The sequence below is a fragment of the Palaemon carinicauda genome, chromosome 1 (assembly GCF_036898095.1).
Source record: "Palaemon carinicauda isolate YSFRI2023 chromosome 1, ASM3689809v2, whole genome shotgun sequence".
In the NCBI taxonomy this organism is placed as follows: Eukaryota; Metazoa; Arthropoda; class Malacostraca; order Decapoda; family Palaemonidae; genus Palaemon; species Palaemon carinicauda.
In genome coordinates this window covers 238,870,299-238,892,633 of record NC_090725.1, presented here as the reverse complement: position 1 = coordinate 238,892,633, position 22,335 = coordinate 238,870,299, and the positions used below count along the sequence as shown (strand labels likewise).

Genomic DNA, 22,335 nt, shown 5'->3' with positions numbered 1-22,335 from the left:
TTTGTTGTCTCTCTACATTTTCATTGCACACAATCTCAGTTTTACTCATTCATTTTTAGTCTTACAGCTCTGCTATCTCTATTCAAATCTTCTATTATCTTCTGGAATTCCTCAATAAATCACAATATAATGTAAAACTATGTCATTTGCAAATCTCCTAACTTGTTAAGTTATTCACCATTAATTATGATATCCTACATTTTCCAAATCTGAATTCCTCAAAACAACCGGAATTTTCTCATATCTGTAAAGAGGATTAGAATGTTTAAATATAAGATTTGTCTTTTTCTTGTCTTTGAAGGGCTTTCATTACTGCTGAAGTTTTCACAGAATCAAATACTTTCTCATAGTCTATAAATGCCATGCATAGTGGTTTGTCATATTCTTTTTGATTTTCTAATTAGCTGGTTAATTACTTGGATATTGTCAATTGTTTTATATATTACTGAGAGTAGACTTATTGGGTGGTATTTTTTTCGTGTCTTTTGTGTCTCCCTTTTTATGAATTAGTGTAATTATAATGTTTATCTCAGGTATAGTTATAGAGCATTCTTGTATACATTTTTTGTAAAGTTCAGCCAGTTTTACTACTATGAAATCTCCTCCATCTATTATTATTATATTTAATGTTAGGCCATCTTCTCCTGTGGCTTTACCTTTTTTTCATGCCATTTAATGCTTTCTTTTCTTCTCTTACTGTTACCTTTGGTATTGCCTCAGGTGTTTAATTATTTTTATTGGCAAACTTATTTATTATATCACTATTGTATATCATTTTATAGAAGTCCTCTGCAATTTATATTACTGCATCTATTTAACTGATATTTCCATATTCATCCTTTAAAGCAAATATCTGTTGGCACCCTGTTCCAAGTCTTCTTTTCAGTAACTCTATGCTTCTTCCTTTCTTCAGGGTTTACTTATTTTTAGTATGTTTGTGTTTACTAATGTCTTGGGTTTTTAATTTTATTGTTTTGAATAGTTCTGCTAATTCTATTTCATCTGTCTTGTATTTTCCCCTCTTTTCAAATCTTTTCTTTATTAGGTTTTTGGTCTTTTCTGATTAGTTTCCTTGGTATTATATAAGAATTTTTCCTCCTACTTTTTGTGTTGATTCCAATACAAATTTTGTTAAATTAATGTTCTTTGATGTTTTTTACTTGTTTGTATTGTAAAAAGGTGTTAATGATCTTTAGATTGTATTTTTACAGCAAACTATATATATATATATATATATATATATATATATATATATATATATATATATATATATACATATATATATATATATATATATATATATATATATATATATACATATATATATATACACACATATATATATATATATATATATATATATATATATATATATACATATATATATATATGATAAATTTTTGCACATTTGAACGTGTTTCTTTCATATTTCAAATAAGCCATATATATTAATACATTAAAGTCTGGATTCTCTTAACGACCTCGGGATCAGAGCCCCAGGCGGAACCGCCCAAAGTCTATAATATCGGAACGGCGGGGATTTGAACCCTCGTCCAGGATATCTCTATGCCAGTGACAATACCATATATTAATACATTAAAGTCTGGATTCTCTTAACGACCTCAGGATCAGAGCCCCAGGCGGAACCGCCCAAAGACTATAATATCGGACCGGCGGGGATTTGAACCCTCGTCCAGGATATCTGTATGCCAGTGACCATACCACTCAGTGGTATGGTCACTGGCATACAGATATCCTGGACGAGGGTTCGAAACCCCGCCGGTCCGATATTATAGCCCAAAGACTATAATATCGGACTGGCGGGGATTTGAACCCTCGTCCAGGATATCTCTATGCCAGTGACCATACCACTCAGTGGTATTGTCACTGGCATACAGATATCTTAGACGAGGGTTCAAATCCCCGCCGGTCCGATATTATAGTCTTTGGGCGGTTCCGCCTGGGGCTCTGATCCCGAGGTCGTTAAGAGAATCCAGACTTTAATGTATTAATATATATGGCTTATTTGAAATATATATATATATATATATATATATATATATATATATATATATATATATATATATATATATATATATATATATATATATCTTGAAGTGGTACAATATCCACATAACTTCTCGGTCCTTTGCTCTTTTTGGCACGCTTGTGCCTAATGAGCACCAATTAATGAATAATATTCCAGATTCCAGAGCATTATTTAATATGACTCATTATTTAAAAAGTAAGGACATACTAATGCGTTAATCCATTGAAAGAGATATAAGGTTAATTTGACACACACACACACACATATATATATATATATATATATATATATATATATATATATATATATATATATGTATGTATATATATAATGCTTTTTATTCCTGAATATGTACAGTAGGTAGAATCAAGTAGCCGCTTTTATCTGACATGTGCGCAATTTGTTATTAATAGTCACTTTGTGGAGGAGTAATTTTCATTTATTTTTATTTTTTGTTTTTTGCCAAATCCTCAGAGAGAGAGAGAGAGAGAGAGAGAGAGAGAGAGAGAGAGAGAGAGAGAGAGAGAGAGAGAGAGAGAGAGAGAGAGAGTGTATTGATTGTTTGTTGTGAGAAAGACTGTTGGTATAAATGCGATTGTTTGTTTATGTTTTTAGTTAGGTTACGACAGAGGTGAATGTCTTGGGTGAATGGCTTTTTTTATCTGACTGCAGCAAGAGGCAGTAGTGTGAATGTTGGATTACTAGTTACTATTATTTTTCTTTACCAGCGAGGAAGTGATTAATTATTTATTTTGAACCGTAATTCCTCCTTATAGTACTTATTCCTTTGGAGAGACTTTCTTTGAATGTGAATTTGATTGTTGACGACCTGGCTTATAATAAGGAAGTTGACACGACTGCTCAGATTTAGATGATTGTTGATGACCCAGACCGAATTTACTTCAGATTGCTGTTGATGATGATGATGATGATGATGATATCTAGGACCTCAATCAGGGAGGTAGTTGTGGCAAATTGCCACACAGTGGATTTTTAACCACAAAGCTGTGGTAGTGTGTCGACAGTGTTGGTGTCCCATAATATTTATAAACACACGCCTTTTGTGTTGGGGTGCACGTAAATTTTAAGATTTGTTAGGTGGGTTTTTTGTTTATTTGAATGTTACGTTTTTTTGTATATTTAGTATTAAAGTTTTTGATTAGCTTTAAGTGATATTATTTTGATTGTGGATGGTTTATTTATTTTTAGTTTGTAAGAAATATAGTATTAAGGTTATGGATTGTTTTTATGTCCTTTTTGTCCAAGAGTCCCGCTGCTGATAACGTAAGGGGAAAGTTTGTGTTGAGGAGACTATTGTCACTTAAAGTGATTCAAGGGTGTTGGGGTTGTCCTTGCAACATCCCGCTACAACTTCATATACCCTGACTGCTACGTGTAAATGAAAGTTAGAAATAAATGAAGAAGCTTTCAGCCTCCTTGGCAAGACTCAGACTTAATATAGCGGGGACATGTGAAGAATAAATCTACTAAAACATCTCAACTTTTACTCCCGTATTGTGGTCTGGAACCTTTCATTTTTTGTGTCTTTTTATCAAGATGATTTCAGCACCAGAAGATAATATAATGTAGATTCTACAGCTCTTATTACTTGCTGCCAGCCGCAGGGGGAAAGTAGTGGTCCTATTTCACATTCTGAAATATATGTTAATTTAATGTTCGAAGGCGTCCGCCATGTTTTCGGAACATTAGAGTTAAGGACCGGAAGTGTGTGTCCGTGACTTTATTCCCATATGAGCCCCATTGCATGACTTGCGTTTATAGACAATAGGAAAGAGATGGTGGTTTGGAGACACTTGATCAGAAATGATGTCGCAGTCCATTGAGTTTTAGTGGGACCTGTTATGTAACCCGAGTTTTTTTTTTTTTTTTTTTTACCAAAATCATAGTTAAGATTTTACTTGGATTAGGTGTAACTCTTCTTTGTGATGATTCATTTTATTTGCACCAACTTGTATTTACAGTTATTAAAGGTGAAGTTAGAAGTATCGGATTATGAAATTTTAATTTAGTACCTGAAATATAATCAATTCTCCCATTATATATTGGAATTTAATCATCCTTTTACGGTTTCCAGTCAAATAACCACCAATACGGGGTTTTCTAACAACGTTCGTTGTCTGTATTGTTGTATGGGCACTTGCTCGGCTATACGGCATTACATACTTTACTTGATTTTTATCAGTTATGTAACATATCCTTAATTTGGTCTGTATGCAGAGAGAGAGAGAGAGAGAGAGAGAGAGAGAGAGAGAGAGAGAGAGAGAGAGAGAGAGAGAGATTGGTAGGCCAAGCATACTGACTGATTTCACTTATGTGTTTTTGATAGTACTCGTTTGGGCAGATGGCCGTTAAATTTCCCACTTAGATATTACTGGTGTAAAATCATGTTAATATCCATTTAATTAGAGTACCAAAGAAGAGTATTACATAAGTGATAGTGATTAGACAGTGTACGTGTGTGAAGTTAATTTCTGAGCAGGTTTTTAATACTTCCATGGTAAAACTTTACTACTATATTTTTCAAACATACCATTAGATTCAGTAGAAGTCAAGCTCTTAGGAATTGTATGTTGTTTTTCTCTTCCTTGATTGTCTAGTACTCCTGACAGTGAGGCATTTGTTGCACCTTAAAAAAAAAGAAATAGATAACTGATGATTGACGCTCGAGGTGACGAGGGCAGGTTCATCCTTACCAAGAGTTTTTGCAGGATGTGTTTTACTATGCTAGCGGTATTTTTAGATATATTTCAGAAGCAGGTCTTCTTAAAGCTATTTAACTATTATTAGGAGATCTTCACTTTTATGGTTTCAAATTGAATTTCCTTTTTTCCGTTTACCTATAACAAAGGATATCGGCGTCAATGACCTTCGATTTCAGGATGCCAGAAAACTCCAAATCAAGCAAGCTGGCAGTTTAAAACACAAAGTTGGTTTAAAGATTATTTTGAACTTTCTGGAGGAAAATTTTCATTATCCTCCTATTGTGCCCTGTTTTGAAGATTACTCTCATGCCTGGTCTTTTAAAGTCCCTGTACTGCAGAGTATTCTCGATTGCTCCGTCCAATCAAATAGTAGAATTAATGGAATTTCAGAAGTTCAGACTATGAGGACATTGTATTCTTATTCTTGTTATTCATATTTTCATTTCCTAATTCTTATTTCTCACTTAAAGTTTGTTCTTTCCGCAATGTGCTGTTTTTATTGTCGGGCTCATGATTTGTAACGTTGTTTTTCAAATGAGGTTGCATCTTGGCAAGTAATAATACCATTAAAAATGATAATCAGAATTCAAGATGACTCAAATATATTGTACCAAAAATCAAAATGTTTGCTATTATAGAAAATTAGTACTAAGGAGATCACGTGATGATATAATGTAACTTCGTTACTCTCTTGAGTATAATGAATAACGAAGTTAAAGTCTGAAATTTTCTGTTTCCCAGCAAAAGAAGAAAATCTATTTTCTTGTGCGGAATAGATAAGAAAGGACACTTGGCGTCCGGTATGGAAAAGATGTAAAACATAAACATGTTCTTTCATACATAAAAATTCGGAAGGAGTAAAAATTATATGTATTTTTTTTTTGTATGAAAGGGGAAATTAAAGTTTTATACATTGACCCTTTCTGTTTGGAAACAGAAGTAAACCACGACTGCTTCGATGGAAATTTCAGATATAAAAATCAATACGAATAATTTACTTCCATTTTTATATACAAAATACTTAATGGAGTTCATACGTATTTCACTAGATTGTGACATATTAGGGTTCACATTCAAGGAACTATATTTCGATGGAAAATGGAAAGGGAGGAATATATGGCATTTACTTATGATTCCACTGGACTGGAAAGCTGCCTTGTGGGTGTTCGAATGTTATTTTCGATTTCAGGGATCAGTATCCTGTGCTGAAGATTCATAGTGATTTTATAAGAAATACTTGAGATGCCTGACATTATTTTGCAGGGGCTCTCGTCTCTTTATGTTAATGGCAGCCAGTTCCCTTGGATGGAAAAGTAATGTACACGTTGACCTTTGGGACGTTGGTTGTGTTCACATGAAGTTCAAGGATGATCAAGTTTTGCTCTATTGTTTTCGTGGATCATTTGATTCAGGTAATGCTAATTTTCCTCCTATGTAATAGTGATTTTGTGTCTCGTATGAGGCTATGAACGATGAGATCCATTTCCTTCCCAAGAATACAGTTGGTTTTATTTCTTTCCATTAACATTTATACAATTCGATCTAACGGCTCTTTCTCTTTACTACGTTTTGGAAGAAATATTGAATATCAATACGATGATAAATGCTTTCCTCCTCAGAACCCTTACTGTTTTGTCTCCCCAAGTACACTTTACCATTCACGTGGACCATAAACAGGTGGTTGAGTTTTTGTTTTGTATCTTGGTATATTTTTCATCATTTTTCATTTTTGTACAGAATGTCCAAAATTTATATCAAAACTAATTTGACTTGGACTTTCTTGAGATTCATTTGTGTATGCTAAAGGAAAAGAACGTGTTTCCCCTCGCCTTGATGCCGTTTCGAACATAACCTTTTCCAACATCATCTTTAGACCGCTATTAAGTTTCTTAATCAAGTTATTAAGCATAAGATGATGAGGCGCAAGTTTTCAGACTTTTCGGTGAAATGTACTGTACTTACTAATAACCATTATTATCTGAATTGAAATGTAAACATATCCCAGGAAAAGAATTCTGTATGCACACCCTACAGATTATTTGCAATAGACTGACGGAAACCCTTCATTTCAATAGACTGCAATGTAATTCTTTTGTTAAGGTAAGGTTCATCGTCGAACATTGCTAGTTTACACTTAATTTTGTTATTGGTCTTAGGTTCCAAAGGTTTTACTAATGCCACGACTACTCACTTAAAGTGAGGTTATACTCATTTTTCCTCAGTACAGTTTATTGACAAATATCACATGTTTGATAGTGATGCTTAATGGTATCAAATGTATCGGTAAATTGACGAAAATGGACATTGAAGTTGGTTGATTTAGGATTCCTTTCGAAACTCAGCAAGGTTATGATAAGATACATTATATTCAATTTCAGCGAAAACATTTAAATCTTTTCAAACCAAGTGCCTCAGCTACTGTCTTTTTCTAATGATCCCTAACAATAATTATTAGAAATTGTATTATTTTGTATATATTAACAATCTACAATAATGCTGGAAATTAAATTTATTACAAAGAGAACGTGATTTAATTTTCAAGAGTATAAAATGATTGATAGTATCTACTGTATATAGTTTAATTTCTTATGTAAAAATGAAATTTATCCATGAATCAGCAGTTAGATTCAAGTGTAAAGAAAATGATTCATCATTTATTTTCCCATTCCTTCAAACCTGTTTATTAACAGATTTAATGTAATTAAGATTATTAAGAAAATATTTATTTGGAAAATATCTGTTAGTATTATTTTGCCAGGCATCTGTTGCATCTACTTGCAATGGTACAAATTTGCTTTTTGTCGTTTATGTATGTTGAAGGATCCGAGTGTTTTTTCATTCCCATATCTGTTCTGGTTTGAAAAGGATAATCGAAAGTCTTACATGTAGTAATGCCAAAATTTAATGAGATATAAATTGTTTTTCATTTAAAATATTTTTCAACTTCCAATGAGCATCTAATATAGAAATTCTAGATTAACACAAGACCAAATGGCCATAGTTGTAATGTCGCTGATTCTTGTGGGAGAGTTCCTCACTATGCAGCCAAGGCATCCACGCAGGCAGATGACATGCATTTGATGAATTGCGCATCTGTTGAAAGAAAACAAATTGAAATGCAGCATATATTCGTATTTCCTTTAGGAATACTTTGTTTTGTCTAAGTAATAGATAAAAGAAGTTTATTCGTTGATTTCACAATTACATAATGATTATAAAGTAACATTTTGGTTTTAATATATGAAATATTACCCTGGGTTATTTACTAGAGTACTTCGACTTATTATAAAGTCAAAGCCATTGCGCTTTAAAGATTAATGGACCATCGGTGTTAAGGTTTTTTTTTCTTCAAAGTCCCGACGTGAGTTATTTTCATTATTTGATTTGATTACATAGTTTAATATATCATGATATCTAGGTTGATGAGAAATCGAAAGTTAAGTTTATGATCTTAAATATTAAGTTTACTCTGATGCCTATTCTGAAATCAATGAACGTAAGGTAATGACAAAGTAACAGATTTAGTGAGTGAGAAAGTGGGACTTCTCTTATCCATTTACCTGGAGTTGATCTCCTCCATTGTCTGTGATACATGTTGGCACAGCATCGACGATGGTCTGAACTTGAGCCGATGTAATTTCATCTCCTTTGTTGGCATTGATCTTTTCGGTCAACTCAGATTGCATGGCAGTAACGCTGATTTGTCCTGCATCGTCCATCTGAAACGAGTCGAGCAATTGACTGATTAAATCTGAAGGGATCCAGTCATTCCATTATCAAATATCAGCATCGTTGGACTTTCGTGGATGTGATTTTTAAATGCTAGAAGTTTTGTAGGGAATCTGTTGGGGAAGGAGGTGGAATTCTACTATCTTTCTATTTTCCTTCATGTTTTACGTAGAAGCTCTGTGACGACTTAATATCGAAAGCAATCACTTGCAATTTTATTTTTTTTTTATTTTTCATTTTGATTATTTATTTATTTATTTATTTTTTTCTTTTGTCAAAAGAAGTCGATCAAACTTCCAAATACCTTAATGATCCATTGAGCCAAATACTTACTATTCCTGATATGCGGAGCATGTTGTCTCTCACACAATCCTTGAATTCTTGTGGCATGTTTTCAAGTAGATGATGAGGATGACGGTGGTTTTTGCCATTTCCTGGAATATGGAAGTGGTTTTTTATTTATTTATTTCTGTATAATCTGTATACTAATGTTACAACAACAGTGGAGCTGAGTACTGACATATTGATAGGATGATCTTATGAAACTTTAGCGTATCTGTTTATCAGGTCTTTGCATCATATCCTTCTGATTTTTATTTATTTGCTAACGCAAAAGGAAAAACAATAGTTTACCTGATTCAGTGGGGACTGTGGTGGATAGCTCTGTCTCACAGGCTGCAATGGCTTCAGTCATAGGGCCTCCCGTTTCTGGTGTTTCTTTTGGAGGCTTCATGAGTTTGCGGCACTTGCATTCAGTGCTGTTAGGAGGGCAAGGCCGGTCTGAAATGCCACATTTGATTATGTTTAGAATTTTTTATAGATACTAAATTGAACAGAGAGAGAGAGAGAGAGAGAGAGAGAGAGAGAGAGAGAGAGAGAGAGAGAGTGTGTGTGTGAGTTGCTGTCTTAGAATGAAAATATAGACAAAGAATTGAATTCATGAAATACAAATGTAAGGAAGTATTACCTAAGGATTGCAACTTCTCATATTGAGATTCATTCATTTGTTATATAATTTTTTTTTAGAGATTTCAGGAAAAAGACAATTAAATCATCTTATTGGAAAATGAAGGATTTTTATCCAGGTTAAATGGTGAAATAAAATTATTTAGTTGACAAAAGAATTTTGATTTTACGTTTTTATAGAAAGGAACTCTCATCATCATTACCGAGGTATAAATAAAGGTGAAATAAACTAGTTTTGGTTCAATAAAAGAAGTGGCTTCATTACCATGTCCGCCTGGATGAGCGTTAACGCTCACAGCCACCAAAAGCACAAGAGCCACTGCCACTTTCATCCTGGAAACTGAAAAAGAAGGAACATACATTTTAAATCATTATAACAACCATGATAAATAAATATTTTTTTGCAGATAAATTGTAAATCTATAAAAAATAGAATTGAGATATTCCTTAGAAAATGTTTACTTCTAATCATTAGTACATAATATGTCCATGGATTATGGACCCTATAAGCAGGTAAATTACGTTGCCTCTCTCAATTATTTTTTTTTTTTTTTGAAGAGCGAATGTCTGGCACCTGCACAGAACCAGTACAAAAAATGGCATGATTCAGTGGCAAAAGCCCTCCACTGGAGCCTGTGCAAGAAACCTCAACTACCTTGCAGTAATAAGTAGTAAGAGCATAAACCCGAGGGAGTGATAGTAAACGATCAGGCAAAGATCCTCTGGGACTCTGGTATCAGAACAGATAGGGTGATACGGGCAAATAGACCAGACGTGACGTTGATTGACAAAATCAAGATGTTGCAGTACCATGGGACTCCAGAGTTAAAGAGAAAAAGAGGGAAAAAAATGGATAAGTATCAAGACTTGAAAATAGAAATAAGAATGATAGGATATGCCAGTGGAAATTGTACCCATAATCATAGGAACGATCCCAAGATCCCTGAAAAGGAATCTAGATAAACTAAAGACTGGAGTATCTCCAGGACTCGTGCAGAAAAGTGTGATCCTAAAAACGGCGGACATAATAAGAAAAGTGACGCACTCCTAAGGAGGCAGGATGCAACCCGGAACCCTACATTATAAATACCACCCAGTTGAAATGACTGTGATAGAAAAAGAATAATAATAATATAAATAATAATAATGATAAAAATATGAATGTTATTGAGTCAATTGTGGCATTATCCAAGATATTAGAGATCACACAGCATTCATTCAAAGCCAAAGAGAGATTACTAAGGGGTGTTTTAAAAGTGAAGAGTGTATTTCCCTTTTATCAAGATTTAAGACAAATAAAAGATCTATAATTGATTACTTGGCCGAAAAATTAGAGTTAGTGTTCCGAATTGCATGATATATATCAGTTCATGTTATATTGTTCATGAGCTTCAAAAATATAATTTTAACCTTCAAAGAGTAGTGGAGCTATGGTGGATTTTGGTTGATATCGATTTAAGTGAGGAACCTTAGAAACACAATTCGGAATTCTTCGAACCTTTGCTGGAAATTAAAACTTGAACAGCAATGAAGAAACAATAGAGTACGTTAGATTACTTTCTGCTGCTTCAGTAAAATCATAGTTAACATCACTTTACCTGATGTTGCTGGAACTTCTTGGGTTGGGACAGATCTCGTTCCTTCCAAAGACTGGTGTAACAAGGATGGGTTGCGAAGGACTTTATATACCTGGTAGAGTCATTATCTTTTCTACTACGCCTGGCACTGCGCATGCGTGTTTGGTAGGGAGGAGGGGGGGGGGAGTGGGACCAACGGAAAGACAAAGAGAGGTGGGGAATAATGGCATGTACTTTGTCCATAGCCATCGGAAGCTCTTAAGGGTAAACTGCAATATCATTGATGCATCATTCGTCACCATTTATTATATGCAGTTTTTCTTGTATTTTTAAAACGACTTGATAAAAAATTTGAGTTCGAATGTTTGGGTCATATAATTACTTTATTTATGTGTATATATATATATATATATATTTATATTATATATATATATTATATAATGTATAAATATATATATATTATATGTATATATATATATATATATATATATATATATATATATATAATATATAATATATATTTATATATATATATATTATATATATGTGTATTTTATATTATATACATATATGAATATGTATATATAATATATATATATATATATATATATATATATATATATATATATATACAAATACACATATTCATGTATGTAATCCATTATTGGTCAACTGTAGAACAAAGGCCTTAGCCATGCCCTTCCACTTGCGTCTGTTTAGGGTCATTCTTTGCCATTCTATACCTGCAAATTTTCTTAGTTCCTCAATCTATTGTCTTCTCTTCCTATCCTTGCTTCTTTTGCAATCCATAGGGACCCATCGTGTAATTCTTAATGTTCATCTATTATCTTTCATTCTCATTATATATCCATTTCTTTTTCTTGCATGTTAGATTATCCTCTACTTTAGTTTGCTCTCGTGTTCATATTTTTTCTTTACTGTTAGTTCCATCATTATTGTTTCCAAAGCTCTTTGAGTTGTAAATAGTGTATGCTCTAAGGCTTCAGTAAAGCTCCAAGTTTCTGATGTATAAGTTAATACTGGTAGGATCATCTGATTCAATACTTTTCATTGTAGAGAAGGAGGTAATTTACTTTTCATAATCTCATTTTGTTTACCAAATGCTCTCCATCCCATGTTTATCCCTTTTTTAGTTTCGATCCTTAGGAAACATTTACCGTGTCTTGAGTACGTATATTCATTTATAGTTTCTAGAGATTCTTTTTTAACCCTCATTTGTTGTCTCTCTCCATTTTCATTGAACACAATATCAGTTTTACTCATATTCATTTTTAGTCTTACAGCTCTGCTATCTCTATTCAAATCTTCTATTATCTTCTGGAATTCCTCAATAAATCACTATATAATATAAAACTATGTCATTTGCAAATCTCTAAATTGTTAAGGTATTCACCATTAATGTTGATATCCTACATTTTCCAAATCTGAATTCTTTAAAACAATCGGAATTTTCTCATATCTGTAAATATAATTAGAATGTTTAAATATAAGATTTGTCTTTTTCTTATCTTTGAAGGGCTTTCATTACTGCTGAAGTTTTCACAGAATCAAATACTTTCTCATAGTCTATAAATGCCATGCATTGTGGTTTGTCATATTCTTTTTGATTTTCTAATTAGCTGGTTAATTACTTGGATATTGTCAATTGTTGAATACCTGCTTCTAAAGCCGGCCTGCTCTCTCTTTGTAAATATTTTATATATCACTGAGAGTAGACTTATTGGGTGGTATTTTTTTCGTGTCTTTTGTGTCTCCCTTTTTTTTGAATTAGTATAATGATGATGTTTATCTCAGGTATAGGTATAGAGCATTCTTGCATATATTTTGTGAAAAGTTCAGCCAGTTTTACTGCTATGAAATCTCCTCCATCTATTATTATTATATTTATTGTTAGGCCATCTTCTCCTGTGGCTTTACCTTTTTTCATGCCTCTTAAGATTTGTCTTTTTACTTCTCCTACTGTTACTTTTGATACTGCCTCAGGTGTTTAATTATTTTTATTGGCAAAGTTTTTTCTTATACCACTATTGTATATCATTGTATAGAAGTCCTCTGCAATTTATATTACTGCATTTATTTTGCTTATAATGTTTCCATTTTCATCTTTTAAAGCAAATATCTGCAAGAACCTTGTTCCAAGTCTTCTTTTCAGTAACTCAATGCTTCTTCCTTTCTTCAGGGTTTACTTATTTTTAGTATGTTTATGTTTACTAATGTCTTGGTGTTTTAGTTTGTTTATTGGTTTGGATAGTTCTGCTAATTTTATTTCATCTCTCTTAGCTTTTACCCTCATTTCCAATCTTTTCTTTATTAGGTTTTTGGTCTTTTCTGGTTAGTTTCCTTGGTATTATTTAAGAATTTTTCCATCTACGTCTTGAGCTGATTCCAATACAAATTTTGTTAAATTAATGTTAATTGATTATTATTACTTGCTTGCATTGAAAAAAGGTGTTCATGACCTTTAGATTGTATTTTTATTGCAAACTTTATACATATATATATATATATATATATATATATATATATATATATATATATATATATATCTTGAAGTGGTACAATATCCACATAACTTCTCGGTCCTTTGCTCTTTTTGGCACGCTTGTGCCTAATGAGCACCAATTAATGAATAATATTCCAGTTTCCAGAGCACTATTTAATATGACATTCATTATTTAAGAACTAAGGACATATGCGCTAATCCATTGAAAAAGATACAAGGTTAATTTAACATATATATATATATATATATATATATATATATATATATATATATATATATATATATATATATATATATTCCAAATTGTTTTATTTGCCACTATAGCTTAAACATTCCGGCTTTTACTGGATAATGCTTTTTATGCCTAAATATGTACAGTAGGTAGAATTCAAGTGGCCGCTTTTATCTGATAAGTACGCATTTTCTTATTATCACAGTGACTCCATATACTCTGACTGCTATGTGTAAATGAAAGTTAGGTTTTAATGAAGAAACTTTCAGCCTCCTTGGCAAGACTCAGACTAAATATAGCGGGGACATGTGAAGAATAAATCCACTAAAACATCTCAACTTTTACTCCCGTGTTGTGGTCTGGAACCTTTCATGTTTTGTGTCTTTGTATCAAGATGATTTTAGCACCAGAAGATAATATAATGTAGATTCTGCAGCTCTTATTACTTGCTGCCAGCCGCAGGGGGAAAGTAATGGTCCTATTTCACATTCTGAAATATATGTTAATTTAGTGTTCGTAGTGCGCCCGCCATCTTTTCGGAACATTAGAGTTAAGGGCCGGAAGTGTGTGTCCGTGACTTTATTCCCATATGAGCCCCTTTGCATGACTTGCGTCTATAGACAATAGGAAGAGAGATGGTGGTTAGGAGACACTTGATCAGAAATGATGTCGCAGTCCATTGACTTTTAGTGGGACCTGTTATGTAACCTGAGTTTTTTTTTTTTTTAACCAAAATCATAGTTAAGATTTTACTTGGATTAGGTATAACTCTTCCCTGTGATGAATCATTTTATTTGCACCAACTTGTATTTACAGTTATTAAAGATGAAGTTAGAAGTATCGGATTATTTAATTTTAATTTATTACCCGAAATATAATCAATTCTACCATTATATATTGGATTTTTGTTATCCTTTTACAGTTTCCAGTCAAATAATTCCAAATACGGGATTCTCCAACAACGTTCATTGTCTGTATTGTTGTATGGGCACTTACTCGGCTATACGGCATTACATACTTTACTTAATTTTTATCAGTTATGTAACATATCCTTAATGTGGTCTGTATGCAAAGAGAGAGAGAGAGAGAGAGAGAGAGAGAGAGAGAGAGAGAGAGAGAGAGATTGGTAGGCCAAGCATACAGACTGATTTCACTTATGTGTTTTTGATAGTACTCGTTTGGGCAGATGGCCGTTAGTTATTACTGGTGTAAAATCATGTTAATATACATTTAATTAGAGTACCAAAGAAGAGTATTACATAAGCGATAGTGATTAGACAGTGTACGTGTGTGACGTTAATTTTTTTCTTAACAGGTTTATAAGACTTCCATGGTAAAACCTTACTACTATATTTTTCAAACATACCATTAGATTCAGTAGAAGTCAAGCTCTTAGGAAACGTATGGTGTTTTTCTCTTCCTTGATTGTTTAGTACTCCTGACAGTGAAGCATTTGTTGCACCTTAAAAAAAAAAGAAATAGATAACAGATAATTGACGCTCGAGGTGACGATGGCAGATTCATCCTTACCAAGAGTTTTTGCAGGATGAGTTTTATTATGCTAGCAGTATTTTTAGATATATTTCAGAAGCAGGTCTTCTTAAAGCTATTTAACTTTTATTAGGAGATCTTCACTGTTATGGGTTCAAATTTAATTTCCTTCTTTCCGTTTATCTATGATAAAGGATATCGGCGTCAATGACCTTCGATTTCAGGGTGCCAGAAAACTCCAAATCAATCAAGCTGGCAGTTTGAAACACAAAGCTGGTTTAAAGATTACTTTGAACTTTCTGGAGGGAAATTTTCATTATCCTCCGATTGTGTCCTGTTTTGAATATTAATCTTATGCCTGGTCTTTTAAAGTCCCTGTACTGCAGAGTATTCTCGATTGCTCGGTCCAATCAAGTAGTAGAATTGATGGAATTTCAGAAGTTCAGACTATGAGGACATTGTATTTTTATTCTTTTTATTCATATTTTCATTTCCTAATTCTTATTTCCCACTTAAAGTTTGTTCTTTTCGTTACTCTCCGCAATGTGCTGTTTTTATTGTCGGGCTCATGATTTGTAACGTTGTTTTTCAAATGAGGTTGCATCTTGGCAAGTAATAGTACCATTAATAATGATAATTAGAATTCAAGATGACTCAAATATATTGTACCAAAAATCAAAATGTTTGCTATTATAGAAAATTAGGACTAAGGAGATCACGTGATGATATAATGTAACTTCGTTACTCTGTTGAGTATAATGAATAACGAAGTTAAAGTCTGAAATTTCTGTTTCCCAACAAAAGAAGAAAACATATTTTCTTGTGCAGAATAGATAAGAAAGGACACTTGGCGTCCGGTATGGAAAAGATGTTAAACATAAACATGTTCTTTCATACATAACGATTCGGAAGGAGTACAAATGAAATGTATTTTTTTCCTATGAAAGGGAAAATTAAAGTATCATACATCGACCCTTTCTGAAACAGAAGTAAACCACGACTGCTTCGATGGAAATTTCAGATATAAAAAACAATACGAATAATTTACGTACATTTTTATATACAAAATACTTAATGGAATTCATACGTATTTCAATAGATTTTAACATATTAGGGTTTACATTCATGGAACTATATTTCGACTGAAATTTTTTTGGAAATAATTATTTTTGGTAAAAGGAGGTATATATTGCATTTACTTATGATTCCACGGCACTTGTAAGCGGCGTTGTGGATGTTCAAATGTCATTTTCGATTTTGGTGATCAGTATCCTGTGCTGAAGATTCATAGTGATTTTATAAGAAATACTTGAGATGCCTGACATTATTTTGCAGGGGCTCTCGTCTCTCTATGTTAATGGCAGCCAGTTCCCTTGGACTGAAAAGTAATGCACACGTTGACCTTTGGGACGTTGGTTGTGTTCACGCGAAGTTGTAGGATGATCCATTTTTGCTCTATTGTTTGTGTAGATCATTTGATTCAGGTAATGCTAATTTTCCTACCATGCAATAGTGATTTTGTGTGTCATATGAGGTTATGAATGATGAGATCCATTTTCTTCCCAAGAATACATAGTTTTATTGCTTTCCTTGAACATTTATATAATTCGACCTAACCGCTGTTTCTCTTTACTATTATTATTATTATTATTATTATTATTATTATTATTATTATTATTATTATTATTATTATTTTTTTTTTTTTTTTTTTTTTTTTTTTTTTTTTTTTTTTTTTGCTAAGCTACAACCCTAGTTGGAAAAGCAAATTGGATAAGCCCTCGAAGAGATATTGAATGGCCATACGATGATAAATGCTTTTTTCCTCAGATCCTTTACGATTTTGTCTCCCCCAGTGCACTTTTACCATTCACGTGGACCATGAACAGGTGGTTAAGTTTTTGTTTTGCATCTCGGTATATTTTTCCTCATTTTTCTTCTTTGCACATTTTTTTCTTCTTTGCACAGAATGTCCAAAATTTATATCAAAACTAATTTGACTTAGACTTTTTTGAGGTTCATTTCTGCATGCAAGAGGAAAAGAAAGTATTTTCTCCCTAGTGTCGATGCCTTTTCGAGTATAACGTTTTTCAACAATATCTTGAGACTGTCATTAAATTTCTTAGTCAAGTTATTAAGCATAAGATGATGAGGTGCAGGTTTTCAGACTTTTCTGTGAAATGTTTTGTACCTACTAACATCCATTATTCATCTGAATTGAAATGTAAACACATCCCAGAAATAAAAAAAATAAAAAAAAATCTAAATGCACACCCTACAGAATATTTCTAGTAGAGCGTCGGAAACCTTTCGTTTTGATGGACAATAATGTAATGGTTTCTTTAAGATAAGTTTTATCGTCAAACATTGCTAGTTTACACTTACTTTTCTTATTGGTCATAGTTTCCATGGGTTTTACCAATGCTACAACTACTCACTTGAAGTGTAGTTCCATTCATTTTTCCTCAGTACTGTTTTTTTTTTTTTTATAAATATTGCATGATTGATAGTGATGGTTAATGGTCTCAATTGTGTTAGTAAATTGATGAAAATGGACATTGAAGTTGGTTGATGTAGGATTCCTTTTGAACCTCAGCAAGGTTATGATAAGATACATTATATTCAGTTTCAGAAAAAATTATCATATATAGTGACTGGCTACTGTCTTTTTCTAATGACCCTTAGCAATAATTATTTGAAATTATTTTGTATATATTAATAATCTACAGTAATACTGAAAATTAATTATTTACAAAGAGAACGTGACTTAATTTTCAAGAGTATAAAATAATTGGTAGTATCTATATAGTTTAATTTCCTATGTAAAAATGAAATTTATCCATGAATCAGCAGTTAGATTCGAGTGTAAAGAAAATTATTCATAATTTATTTTCCCATTCCTTCAAACCTATTTATTAACAGATTTAATGCAATTAAGATTATTAAGAAAATATCTGTTTGAATTATTTTGCTAGGCATCTGTTGTATCTACTTGCACTGGTACCAATCTGCTGTTTGGCGTTTATGTATGTTGGAGGATCAGAGTGTTTTTTTCATTTCCATATCTGTTCTGGTTGAAAAGGATAATCGAAAGTCTTACATGTAATAATGCCAAAATTTAATGAGATATAAATTGTTTTTCATTTGAAATACTTTTCAACTTCCAATGAGCATCTAATATAGAAATTGCAGATTAATACGTAACACCAAATGGCCATAGTTGTAATGTCGCTGATTCTTGTGGTCGGATAGATCCTCACTATGCAGCCAAGACATCCACGCAGGCAGATGTCATGCAATGGAGGAATTCGCGCATCTGTTGGAAGAAAACAAATTGAAATGCAGCATATATTCTTATTTCCTTTAGGAATACTTTGTTTTGTCTAAGTAATAGATAAAAGAAGTTTATTCGTTGATTTCACAATGACATAATGATTATAAAGTAACATTTTGGTTTTAATATATGAAATATTACCCTGGGTTTTTTACTAGAGTACTTCAACTTATTACATAGTCAAAGCCATTGCGCTTTAAAGATTAATGGACCATCGGTGTTAAGGTTATTTTTTCTTCAAAGTCCCGACGTGAGTTATTTTCATTATTTGATTTGATTACATAGTTTAATATATCATGATATCTAGGTTGATGAGAAATCGAAAGTTAAGTTTATGATCTTAAATATTAAGTTTACTCTGATGCCTATTCTGAAATCAATGAACGTAAGGTAATGACAAAGTAACAGATTTAGTGAGTGAGAAAGTGGGACATCTCTTATCCATTTACCTGGAGTTGATCTCCTCCATTGTCTGCGATACATGTTGGCACAGCATCGACGATGGTCTGAACTTGAGCCGATGTAATTTCATCTCCTTTGTTGGCGTTGGCATTGATCTTTTCGGTCAACTCAGATTGCATGGCAGTAACGCTGATTTGTCCTGCATCGTCCATCTGAAACGAGTGGCGCAATTGACTGATTAAATCTGAAGTGATACAGGCATTCCGTTATCAAATATCAGCATCGTTGGACTTTCGTGGATGTGATGTGCTTTTAAATACTAGAAGTTTTGTAGGGAATCTCTTGGGGAAGGAGGTGGAATTCTACTATCTTTCTATTTTCCTTCATGTTTTACGTAGAAGCTCTGTGACGACTTAATATCGAAAGCAATCACTTGCAATTTTATTTTTTTTTATTTCTATTTATTTATTTATTTATTTTTTTTTTTTTTGTCAAAATAAGTCGATCCAACTTTTAAAAACCTTAATAATCCATTGAGCCAAATACTTACTATTCCTAATATGCGGAGCACGTTGTCTCTCGCACAATCCTTGAATTCTTGTGGCATGTTTTTAAGTAGATGATGAGGAGGAAGGGGTCTTTTGCCATCTCCTGGAATATGGAAGTGTTTTTTTTTTTTTTAATTTATTTATTTCTATATAATCTTTATAATAATGTCACAACAACAATGGACAGCTGAGTGCTGACATATTGATAGGATGATCTTATGAAACTTTAGCGTATTTGTTTATCAGGTCTTTGCTTCATATCCTTCTGATTTTTATTTATTTTCTAACACAAAAGGAAAAACAATAGTTTACCTGATCCAATGGGGACTTGGGTGGATAGCTCTGTCTCACAGGCTGCAATGGCTTCAGTCATAGGGCCTCCCGTTTCTGGTGTTTCTTTTGGAGGCTTCATGAGTTTGCGGCACTTGCATTCAGTGCTGTTAGGAGGGCAAGGCCGGTCTGAAATGCCACATTTGATTATGTTTAGAATTTTTTATAGATACTAAGTTGAACAGAGAGAGAGAGAGAGAGAGAGAGAGAGAGAGAGAGAGAGAGAGAGAGAGAGAGAGAGAGAGAGAGAGAGAAGAGTGTTACAGTCTTAGAGTGAAAATATAAACAAAGAATTGGATTCATGAAATACAAATGTAAGGAACTATTACCTAATTAGGAGCCTAAGGATTGTCACTTTTGTTATCTTTTAAAGATTTCAGAAAAAAAAAGACGATTGAATTTTCATATTGGAAGACGAAGGATTTTTATCCATAGTAAATGGTGAAATAAGATTATTTATTTAGTTGACAAAAAAATTTTAATTTTATGTTTTTAAAGAAAGGAACTCTCATCATCTCGAGGTATAAATAAAGGTGAAATAAACTAGTTTTGGTTGAATAAAAGAAGTGGCTTCATTACCATGTCCGCCTGGATGAGCGTTAACGCTCACAGCCACCAAAAGCACAAGAGCCACTGCCACTTTCATCCTGGAAACTGAAAAAGAAGGAACATACATTTTAAGTCATTATAACAACCATGATAAATATATATTTTTTTGCAGATAAATTGTAAATCTATAAATAAATAGCATTGTGATATTCCTTAGAAAATGTTTACTTCTAATCATTAGTACATAATATGTATTGATTGTTATATCCATGGATTATGGACCCTATAAACAGGTAAATTACGTTCCCTCTCTCAATTGTTTTTTTTTTTTTTTTTTTTGAAGAGTGAATGTCCGGCACCTGCACAGAACCAGTACAAAAAGTGGCATGATTCAGTGGCAAAAGCCCTCCACTGGAGCCTGTGCAAGAAACCTCAGCTACCTTGCAGTAATAAGTGGTACGAGCACCAACCCGAGGGAGTGAGAAAACGATCAGGCAAAGATCCTCTGGGACTCTGGCATCAGAACAGATAGGGTGAAACGGGCAAACAGACCAGACGTGACGTTGATTGACAAACTCAAGAAGAAAGTATCTCTCATTGATGTTGCAGTACCATGGGACTCCAGAGTTAAAGAGAAAAAGAGGGAAAAAATGGATAAGTATCAAGAACTGAACTTAAAAATAAGAAGGATATGTGATATGCCAGTGGAACTTGTAACCCATAATCATAGGAGCACTAGGCACGATCCCAAGATCCCTGAAAAGGAATCTAGATAAGCTAGAGACTGAAGTATGTCTAGGACTCGTGCAGGAGAGTGTGATCGTAAAATCGGTGCACATAATAAGAAAAGTAATGAACTCTTAAGGAGGCAGGATGCAACCCAGAATCCTCATTTTAAATACCACCCAGTTGAAATGACTGTGATAGAAAACATTCATAGCCAGAGAGATATTAGTATGGGATGTTTTAAAAGAGAAGAGTGAATTTGCCTTTTATCAAGAGTTAAGACAAATGAAAAATTACTTGGCCGAAAAATTTAGAGTTAGTGTTTCGAATTGCATGATATATATTAGTTCATGTTGTATTGTTCATGAGCTCCAAATATATGATTTTAACCTTGTAAGAGTAGTTGAGCTATGGTGGATTCAGGAAGATATCGATTTGAGAGAGGAACCTTAGAAACACAATTCGGAATTTATCGAACCTTTGCTGGTAATGGAAACTTGAACAGCAATGAAGAAACAATATTGTACGTTAGATTACTTTCTGCTGCTTCAGTAAAATCACAGTTAACATCACTTTACCTGATATTGCTGGAACTTCTTGGTTGGTTTGGGACAGATCTCGTTCCTTCCAAAGACTGGTGTAACAAGGATGGGTTGCAAAGGACTTTATATACCTGGTAGAGTCATTATCTTTTCTACTACGCCTGGCACAGCGCATGCATGTTTGGTAGGGAAGGGGGGGGGGGGGGAGTGGGGCCAACGGATAGACAAAGAGACGTGGGCGATAATGGCATGTAGTTTGCTCATCGTCATGGGAAGCTCTTAAGCGTAAACTGCAGTATCATTGATACATCATTCGTCACCATTTATTATATGCAGTTTTTCTTGTATTTTTAGAACGACTTGATAAAAATGTTTGATTTCGAATGTTTGCGTCATATAATTACTTTATCTATATATATATATATATATATATATATATATATATATATATATATATATATATATATATATATGAATGTAATCCATTATTGGTCAACTGCAGAACAAAGGCCTTAGCCATGCCCTTCCACTTGCGTCTGTTTATGGTCATTCTTTGCCAGTCTATACCTGCAATTTTTTTTAGTTCCTCAATCTATTGTCTTCTCTGCCTATCCT

The 22,335-nt window shown here is 33.0% G+C and overlaps 2 protein-coding genes across 2 annotated transcripts; both read right to left on the bottom strand.

Moving 5' to 3' along the window:
* Positions 1-8,306: 8,306 nt before the first annotated feature.
* LOC137644318 (uncharacterized) lies at positions 8,307-11,126 on the bottom strand. The gene is made up of 5 exons (XM_068377310.1): positions 11,067-11,126; positions 9,734-9,808; positions 9,136-9,282; positions 8,836-8,936; positions 8,307-8,492 (listed from the first exon to the last, which is right to left on the bottom strand). The coding sequence occupies exons 2-5, from the start codon at positions 9,798-9,800 to the stop codon at positions 8,322-8,324; spliced, it is 486 nt and encodes a 161-aa protein (XP_068233411.1). The 5' UTR covers positions 9,801-9,808; positions 11,067-11,126; the 3' UTR covers positions 8,307-8,321.
* Positions 11,127-18,390: 7,264 nt separating this feature from the next.
* On the bottom strand, positions 18,391-21,895 carry LOC137638536 (uncharacterized). The gene is made up of 6 exons (XM_068370668.1): positions 21,757-21,895; positions 20,483-20,557; positions 19,886-20,032; positions 19,576-19,676; positions 19,073-19,237; positions 18,391-18,605 (listed from the first exon to the last, which is right to left on the bottom strand). The coding sequence occupies exons 1-6, from the start codon at positions 21,893-21,895 to the stop codon at positions 18,549-18,551; spliced, it is 684 nt and encodes a 227-aa protein (XP_068226769.1). The 3' UTR covers positions 18,391-18,548.
* Between the last annotated feature and the right edge of the window lie 440 nt (positions 21,896-22,335).

Bases quoted from the DNA above. Each gene is read 5' to 3' on its own strand.
- LOC137644318 (XM_068377310.1), bottom strand. From the start codon at position 9,800: ATGAAAGTGGCAGTGGCTCTTGTGCTTTTGGTGGCTGTGAGCGTTAAC. The intron at 9,283-9,733 runs GTAATGAAGCCA...GTGGCATTTCAG, and splicing joins CGCTCATCCAGGCGGACATG to ACCGGCCTTGCCCTCCTAAC. The intron at 8,937-9,135 runs GTAAACTATTGT...TCCATATTCCAG, and splicing joins CACAGTCCCCACTGAATCAG to GAAATGGCAAAAACCACCGT.
- LOC137638536 (XM_068370668.1), bottom strand. From the start codon at position 21,895: ATGCGCTGTGCCAGGCGTAGTAGAAAAGATAATGACTCTACCAGGTAT. The intron at 20,033-20,482 runs GTAATGAAGCCA...GTGGCATTTCAG, and splicing joins CGCTCATCCAGGCGGACATG to ACCGGCCTTGCCCTCCTAAC. The intron at 18,606-19,072 runs GTAAATGGATAA...TTCTTCCAACAG, and splicing joins ATGGAGGAGATCAACTCCAG to ATGCGCGAATTCCTCCATTG.